Below are 8270 nucleotides of genomic sequence, written 5' to 3'. Positions count from 1 at the left end.
ATCCCACGGCTCTGACAGCCTCACAACCCTCCATGTTCTTCCCATGAGGGTGATCCTCCCGCGGGCAGCTGAGTCGGCCCGATTTTGTGCACAGTCGCGCGTCCTCCCAAGCCCCGGCTGCCCGGGTTGCCATCCCATGCTCGGCCAGCGGGCGGCGCGCGGAGACCAGCCACGCGGCGGCCGGGAGTCTCGGCGACGACCCGCCCGAGGCTCGGGGCGGGGCGGGGCGGGGGGGGGGTGCCCTGGTCCGCCCCTCGCAGCCTGCAGGCCTCCCTCCCCCGGCGGCAGCGTCCCGGCCTCGGCCGCCGGCAGCCATGCTCGGCGCACGGGCCTGGCTGGGCCGTGGCCTCCTGCTGCCCCGCGCCGGGTCCGGCTTCGCCGCGAGCCGCAGGTACGGGCGCGTGAGTGGGCTGCTGCGGCGCGCCTTGCGCCCGAGGGGTCCCGGGACCGGTCCACTGCACTGGTCCCCAGTGCCTGCCCGGCCACCCCTCCTGCCTCCTCCCCACGCCAGTCTGCTCCAGACCTGGCCCAGGCAGTAACGCGCCCCCGCCCCCCCCCCCCCGCCCCGTCTCCCGTCTCCCGTCTTCCCGTCCCTTCCTGCTTCAGGGCTAGCTCCCCGGGGACTCTCCTGACACCACCTGCAGGAAGCCTTCCTTGAACCCCAATGCTGGGCCTAGGGTCCTTATCCAGCGGCACCCTGGACTGACCTGTCACAGCTCTATGGCTGCAGAGGCCTGTCATTTAGGTCTGCCCTGCAGAGCCAGGCTCCCAGGCTGAGCCCCCGCCCCCGCCCCCGAGATCTGAGCCAGTTTCTGACTCCCTGGGCGGCCTGCGGGTCTGGCCTCATGGAAGTGCCCAGGGGTGGATGTTGAGTGAGAAGGTCCCCATTGTCGATTTTCCTCTCGTTGCCCCCCTCCCAGTCCAGTCCCAGATCCAGTTCTTGCCCTGTCCAGCCACCAGCAGCAGGCAGCCTCCTGCCCAGATCACCAGCCCAGGCCTGCCAGAGAGATATCTCCAGCACAGCCATCATGGGGAGGGGCCCTGTTGTGGGGGAAAGAATGGAGACTGAAGGGCCATTCTGCCCATTGTGACTCACCTTGACCTCACAGTCATCATCCTTCCCACCGCCAGGTCTGAGAGGTTGGGGGAGACTAACCTGGCAGGGAACCCCCCATGAGCCACCTTCCTTCACCCCCCCAAAAACACAAGGGGGAGCACAAAGGCCACGGTCTCCCCCGTGGTTCAGAAAGGTGGGTTGGGCTGGGAGCAGGAGGTTCCAGGAGAGGGGCCAGAGGGCAGGGGCGGGCGGCTAGTATGGGCCTCTGGGGTAGGCCTGGGGAGGGGGGAACCCCTCACTTGACCCACCTGCCCATGCCAGGGGTAGCTCCGCCCGGGACAAGGACCGAAGTGTGACGGTCAACAGTACAGTGCCCATGCCTGTTGGAGGGAAGGGAAGCCGGACCAGCTGCTCCCCATCCACACTCCAGAAGGTTCCCAACCGCCTGATCAATGAGAAGTCACCATACCTCCTGCAACATGCTTACAACCCTGTGGACTGGTGAGGACCACTCCTGATGCCCTTTCCCCTGCAGGGCGGGGGGGGGGAGCAGCTGGGCTCTCAGCCCCTCCTGTACCACCCCCCGCCCCTGCACCCACCCCCATCCTGGGGCTAGTGAGTGATGCCCAACCCTGCCGGGCCTAGGTACCTCTGGGGACAGGAAGCCTTTGACAAGGCCAGGAAAGAAAACAAGCCAATTTTCCTTTCAGGTAACGTAGCCACCTTTGCTGGGATGGGAGGAAGGGAGCGGTAGTGGATAGGGGAAGCGTCCTCTGGGCCTGGGGCCTCCCAGGAAACCTCCAACCAGTCACTGGTACCCCTCCCGGCCCACCATGGCCCCATTCCAGTGGGGTACTCCACCTGCCACTGGTGCCACATGATGGAGGAGGAATCCTTCCAGAATGAGGAGATCGGCCGCCTGCTCAGTGAGGACTTCGTCAGCGTGAAGGTTGACCGGGAGGAGCGGCCGGATGTGGACAAGGTGTATATGACCTTCGTGCAAGTAAGCAGTCTTCCCGTGTGTTGGGCAGGGGGTCGTCTGTGCACAGGGGGCCGCTCCCCTCACCCTCGCCCTCTCTCTGCCAGGCCACCAGCAGTGGTGGGGGCTGGCCCATGAACGTGTGGTTGACTCCCAACCTCCAGCCCATTGTGGGGGGCACCTATTTTCCCCCTGAGGATGGCTTGACCCGAGTTGGCTTCCGCACGGTGTTGCTGAGGATACGGGAGCAGGTTGGTGTGCTCCTGGGGAGTGGAGAGGGGTGGGGCCTGGGGGGGGAGGTCAAGGGCGAGGGGCCCCCACTGTAGGCTGACCTCCGGGTCTGCCCCTGCCTCCCACAGTGGAAACAGAACAGGAACACCTTGCTGGAGAACAGCCAACGTGTCACCACAGCCCTGCTGGCCCGCTCGGAGATCAGCATGGGTGACCGACAGGTGCCCCCCTCCGCCGCCACCATGAACAGCCGCTGCTTCCAGCAGCTGGACGAGGGCTATGATGAAGAGTATGGTGGCTTTGCGGAGGCCCCCAAGTTCCCCACGCCGGGTCTGTGCCCCCCCCCCGCCACGCGTGTGCCACCCCCCCATCCCAGCCCTCTGATGCCTGTCTGGCCCATCTTTTCTGACCGCTGGCTGGGTCATTAAGCACCTGCTCTCCTGACTGGCCAGTGAGCTCCTTCCCCCCACCTGCCAGTAGCTCGCTCGTGAAGACCTGACTTCTGGTCTGAGCGGCAACCCCATGACACTGACCTGGGTAATGATGTTCTGTCCTCCGTGTTGACTGTTGACCCCCTAACCTCCAGGGTGTCCCGGGAGACAGCTTGTTGAGTGAACCCCTAACCCCAGCCTGGCCAAAGGCCTCCCGATCACCCAAATCTCTGCCCCCTGTCTCCCCCACGCTCTCACCCAAGTGCTCTTGGTGCCCACAGTGATCCTGAACTTCCTGTTCTCCTACTGGCTCAGCCATCGACTGACCCAGGATGGCTCTCGGGCCCAACAGATGGCCTTGCACACCCTGAAAATGATGGCTAACGGGGGCATCCGAGACCATGTGGGACAGGTGAGAGGGATTAGGCATTCCCTGGAGGGGGCAGCCGGAGGCAGGGGGGTGGGGACAGAGGCTGGGGTCGGCCTCTAGCCCCATGTCCTGCCTGGCACAGGGTTTCCACCGCTACTCCACGGACCGCCAGTGGCACATCCCCCACTTCGAGAAGATGCTGTACGACCAGGCACAGCTCGCAGTGGCCTATACACAGGCCTTCCAGGTGACCCCTGAACCCGGCCCAGGGCAGACACTTAGCCTGTCCACCTACCTCTGGCTGCCTCTCTAGGGCTTTCTTGGGGACTTGTGGCCCCCCCCCCCTTAACTTCACCCCTGATTCCCTCCTATATGCTCAGGCTCCCTCCCCACCCTCCTGGGAGAATGCTGACTGCCCTCTCTGTACCTAGGCCACCCCAGAGACCTCTGTTTACAGTCTCCTTCCTCCCGCCTCAGATCTCTGGTGACGAGTTCTACTCCGACGTTGCCAAAGGCATCCTGCAGTACGTGGCTCGGAACCTGAGTCATCGGGTGTGTGTCTACTGAGGCAGGCGGGCCTGGTTGCGGGAGGGCTTGGGTCCTCCGCTGCCCTTAAAGCTGGGGCCAGCCAACTCTCCTCTCCCCACAGTCTGGAGGCTTCTATAGCGCAGAGGACGCAGACTCACCCCCAGAGCGGGGCATGCGGCCCAAAGAGGGTGCCTTCTATGTGTGGACGGTCAAAGAGGTCCAGCAGCTCCTTCCTGAGCCTGTGCTGGGTGCCACTGAGCCCCTGACCTCGGGCCAGCTCCTCATGAAGCACTACGGACTCACGGAGGCCGGCAATATCAGCCCCAGTCAGGTGAGGATGCTCGGGGACAGGGGAGGGGTCCTGAGGCCCAGCAAGTGAAGGGACTCCCTCTTACAAAGGGCTGTTTTCCTCAGGACCCCAAGGGGGAGCTGCAGGGCCAGAATGTGCTGACTGTCCGGTATTCGCTGGAACTGACCGCTGCCCGCTTTGGCCTGGACGTGGACGCTGTCCGGACCTTGCTCAACACTGGGCTGGACAAGCTCTTTCAGGCCCGGAAACATCGGCCGAAGCCACACCTGGACAGCAAGATGCTGGCCGCCTGGAACGGTGGGGCGGCCAGGCCTGACGCCTGATCCTGTTTACAGATTTACCCTTCAAGAGGCCCCTTCTATACGTCAGGCACCTGCTAGATATCAATTCTCCCTTTATCTGGTTTATTATCCCCAATTTACAGATGAACCAACCGAGGCTTAAAGAGCTTAAGTGACCCACCCCAGGTCACACACAGGGGGCAGAAGCTCTCACCCCATTGCTCCAGAGAGGTGTCAGGGCTTGGGGGGGGGGGCGGTTGGCAAGGCGGACATGCCTGGAAGGGCCCGGCTAGCTTCTCACGACCACCAGTGTCTCCTCCCTCCAGGACTGATGGTGTCTGGCTACGCTGTGACTGGGGCTGTCCTGGGTCTGGAGAGGCTGATCACCTATGCCGTCAATGGTGCCAAGTTCCTGAAGAGGCATATGTTTGACGTGGCCAGTGGCCGCCTGATGCGGACGTGCTATGCGGGCCCCGGGGGAACCATAGAGCACAGGTCAGGGGCGGGGCGGCCCTGGAAGGCTTGTCTCCCTGGACATCCCAGGCCCATGTCTGCCCCTCTCCCTACCTCCTGGTAGGCTCCAATCCCAGCTCTGCTGTCCGCTCACTGTGAGCTCTTAACTTCCCTGGGCCCAGTTACCCACCCGGGAAATGGGCTAAGTGCACCCACCGAAGAGTACCGGCAACGGGCCTCCTCTGGGAAAGCCGCTCTCTCCCGGGGCCTGTCTCCAGCTCCTTCTCTAATGCCTGTCCCCCCAGCAACCCGCCCTGCTGGGGCTTCCTGGAGGACTACGCCTTCGTAGTGCGGGGCCTACTGGATCTGTACGAGGCCTCGCAGGAAAGCTCCTGGCTCGAGTGGGCTCTGCGGCTGCAGGACACGCAGGATAGGCTTTTCTGGGACTCCCGAGGTGGCGGCTACTTCAGCAGTGAGGCCGAGCTGGGGGCTGGTCTGCCCCTGCGTCTGAAGGACGGTCAGTGGTGGGTTGGAGCTGACGTGGACCCAGTTAGGGCTTGGTTTTCCCTGGGGGAGGCATAAGCGAAGCGTAATGGGTAAAGAGCCAGCATGGGTTTGCATCGCCACTGCTTATAACCAATTGACTCGGAGTTGGTCTCTTTATATTCCAGATCCTCAGTTTCTTAATATGAGCTAACAGAGCTAATGTTGGTACTAACTCACAGGGTAGACATAGAAACGAATTTAGCTATTTGGCGGAACATGGGGGGTAGCAGTAACTGGCGTGCCTGGAGTCACATATCACACAAGGCTAACCCTCACGAAATACAGTGTAGCAGGGGAAACAGCTAATAAACAGTAGTGACTAATACACGAGTGCATGCACAGATGCATACTTGCAATGTGAGTGCCATCAGGAAGTAGACGCCGGGCCACTTCTGTTTTAGTACGGCTCACCATCACCTGACGCGTCTGGTCTGTTCACGGTCTCTCTCCCCCAACTCAAATGTAAGCATCTCAGGAGCAAGACTTCCTTTTCCTTCTACATTCCCAGAGTCTAGCGTAGGCCCAGCACATAGCAGGTGCTTCATAAATGTTAGGTGAAGAAATGAAAGGACCTTGAGAGAGAACAACTGCGGGGCCCAACTCAGCTAGGGGGAGATCCGATCAAACCGAGGACAGGCGTCATTTAGCCAAGGGTTAGGAGGAGCCTGGAGGATGGAGGATGGGGCCGAGGCCAGAGGAGGGGAGGCGCCCATGTGGGCAAAGCTGGATCTCTGCAGTGTCTTACAGGCATGGCAAGGAGTGGAAATCTCTGACGGGTTTTAAGTGGGTTGTAATCTGGTCTAGTTAGGTCTAGGAATATCACTCTGACTGAAGGTGGACAAGGGACCTTCCGAAGCGAGCAGAGGAAACTGGGTGACCCGTTAGGAGGCCGTTAGTGGCATTCAGTTGGGGCGAGGGCTGGCCACAGACAAGCTAGAAGTATGCGACGGGGAGAAGTGGTGGGATTTAGGTGTACTCTGGCAACAGACCCAGTAGATTCTGGGTGGATTAGAAGTTGGGGAGGGGGGAGGGACAAGGATGGTGGCACTCTGGTTCCAGCAGCTGGGTGGCTGGATTGAGGAATCCACAGTGAGATGCGGGAGCTGGGGGACCAAAAGTTCACCCTGGGGCAAATGGCTGAGACAACAAAAGATCAGCAACTGTTGGTGCTGGCCTTACCGTGGGAGCTGGAGCAGGAGTGGGCGGGGTGGGGGGGTACTTTTTTCCATCCCATCCCCATCCCCCACAACTGTGGCCACAATCCTGGGGCGGGGTCCCGGGACCCAGTGAGCCTCCTTCACTGCTCCGCTTCCCCCTGCAGACCAGGATGGCGCGGAGCCCAGTGCCAACTCTGTGTCAGCCCACAACCTGCTTCGGCTGCACGGCTTTACGGGGCACAAAGACTGGATGGACAAGTGTGTGCGCCTGTTGACCGCCTTCTCTGAGCGCATGCGCCGTGTCCCCGTGGCTTTGCCCGAGATGGTCCGTGCCCTCTCAGCCCATCAGCAGACCCTCAAGCAGGTGGGTGGGGCGGGGGCAAGGGCACTGGCGCTGGGACCCTGGGTGGAAGGGGATCTGGGGCTGCAGTAGGGGATGGGGACATGGGTGGGACTCCTGGAGCCGTCCCCCAGAGCTCAGGTCTGTGAGTGTGTGGCCGTCTAGGAGTATGTGTGCAGGTGTCTTCATGGGGATGTCCGTCTGAGCTGCTCTACTCAGCGGAGGTACCTGAGTGAGTGCGCATCTGAGGGGCCAGGCCTCTGGCATGGGCAAGTGGCTGTATGAGCACCTGTTGCTGGGGTTCTCAGTGCAGGGAGGGCGGGAGGCAGGGGTTAGATATGGGTCCCTGTGGCTGGTGAAGCATTTCTCTGTAGGTCTCTGTGTGTCTGTGTAGCTGGGTCTGCCAGTGTGTGTGTGGCTATATGCTTACCTGCGTGCCAGTCCCTATTTGCGTTATTGCTGCATGTGCACATCCAGATATGTGTGGCCCTGGGGGTGTGTGACTGTGTGTGAGCAGGTCTGCTGAGCGTGTGCCGGTGAGCGTTCACCGGTCTGCATTTGCCTGCCTGCATGTGCATGCCCCGTGTTCAGGTTATATTTGCATGTTTGCCTGCATATCTCTGTGTGTATGTGTGTGTGTTGTGTGCTGGTGTCTGCGCCTATGGGTACGTCTCCCTGTGTTCGTGTCTGTGCCACTGTGTGGGACACCGTCACTTTGTGTGTTCCCGGGTATGTGTGTCCACGTCCCCACTTGCTGAGCTTGCATCTGAGGCAGCCTCCTGGCAGCTGGTCTGGAGGAGGCTGAGCCAAGTCTGTGTTCCTTCCTGGGGCTATAGTGCAGAGTGGAGGGAGGATGGGGAACCCCTGGGGGGGTCTGGTCCAGCTCCCTGCACCTGACCCTGGAGTTACCCTTCTGCTCTGGCCAGATCGTGATCTGCGGAGACCCCCAGGCCAAGGACACCAAGGCTCTGTTGCAGTGTGTCCACTCCATCTACATCCCTAACAAGGTTAGAGTCTGCGAGCCCAGCCCCTGCCTCCAACTCCCCTGCCCAGCGCCGCCGCCGCCCCCCCACCCGCCCCGCACCTCTCCACCATCCCCTCCTCTGGAGGCCTGGGAGAGGAAAGCCTCGTGGGCCCCGCCAGCGTCGCAGCACCCCCCAGCCCCCGGTGACCGTCTACTCTGCTGCTCCCACAGGTGCTGATCCTGGCCAATGGGGACCCGTCCAGCTTCCTGTCCCGCCAGCTGCCCTTCCTCAGCACCCTGCGGCGGCTGGAAGACCGGGCCACGGCCTACGTGTGTGAGGACCAAGCCTGCTCGATGCCCGTCACGGAGCCCTGCGACTTACGGAAACTGTTACATCCGTGACTGCCTCGGCCGCCTCAGGCAGGGGCAGGAGGCCCAGCTTCCCAGCTGGCCGGAGACCCAGGCCCGGTAGAGCCCTGAGCACGCTGTGGCCATCCCTGGGCACCCTGTCACCGGGTGCCCTTGGCCATCCTTGCCGCTCCCCCCCCCCATGGGCACCCACTCACCCTGGAATAAACCTAACAGCATCCCGCGGGAACCTCGGGGCCTCTGCCTTGCTTGTG

The 8270-nt window shown here is 62.1% G+C and overlaps 1 protein-coding gene across 2 annotated transcripts; it reads left to right on the top strand.

Moving 5' to 3' along the window:
* The first annotated feature begins 233 nt into the window (after positions 1 to 233).
* Positions 234 to 8245, top strand: SPATA20 (spermatogenesis associated 20). 2 transcript variants are annotated; one of them, XM_073883798.1, is made up of 16 exons: positions 234 to 391; positions 1379 to 1558; positions 1703 to 1767; positions 1906 to 2060; positions 2144 to 2287; positions 2396 to 2597; positions 2980 to 3110; positions 3211 to 3315; positions 3546 to 3620; positions 3718 to 3927; positions 4011 to 4203; positions 4514 to 4682; positions 4946 to 5157; positions 6508 to 6707; positions 7610 to 7690; positions 7879 to 8245. In XM_073883798.1, the coding sequence occupies exons 1-16, from the start codon at positions 315 to 317 to the stop codon at positions 8047 to 8049; spliced, it is 2370 nt and encodes a 789-aa protein (XP_073739899.1). In that variant the 5' UTR covers positions 234 to 314; the 3' UTR covers positions 8050 to 8245. The 2 variants fall into 2 exon arrangements, with proteins under 2 accessions (XP_073739899.1, XP_025715082.1); XM_025859297.2 differs by lacking the exon at positions 234 to 391 and adding an exon at positions 1099 to 1250.
* Positions 8246 to 8270: the final 25 nt, after the last annotated feature.

Source organism: Callorhinus ursinus, unplaced genomic scaffold, assembly GCF_003265705.2.
Source record: "Callorhinus ursinus isolate GAN/ISIS: 27379988/994484 unplaced genomic scaffold, GSC_fseal_2.0 scaffold52, whole genome shotgun sequence".
NCBI classification, from domain to species: Eukaryota; Metazoa; Chordata; class Mammalia; order Carnivora; family Otariidae; genus Callorhinus; species Callorhinus ursinus.
This window is presented reverse-complemented; position numbering and strand designations above follow the sequence as displayed.

Excerpts from the sequence above, each read along its gene's own strand:
- SPATA20 (XM_073883798.1), top strand. The coding sequence starts at position 315 with ATGCTCGGCGCACGGGCCTGGCTGGGCCGTGGCCTCCTGCTGCCCCGC. Across the intron at positions 1,768-1,905 it reads CAAGCCAATTTTCCTTTCAG|TGGGGTACTCCACCTGCCAC; the intron begins GTAACGTAGCCA and ends GCCCCATTCCAG. Across the intron at positions 4,683-4,945 it reads GGGGGAACCATAGAGCACAG|CAACCCGCCCTGCTGGGGCT; the intron begins GTCAGGGGCGGG and ends CTGTCCCCCCAG.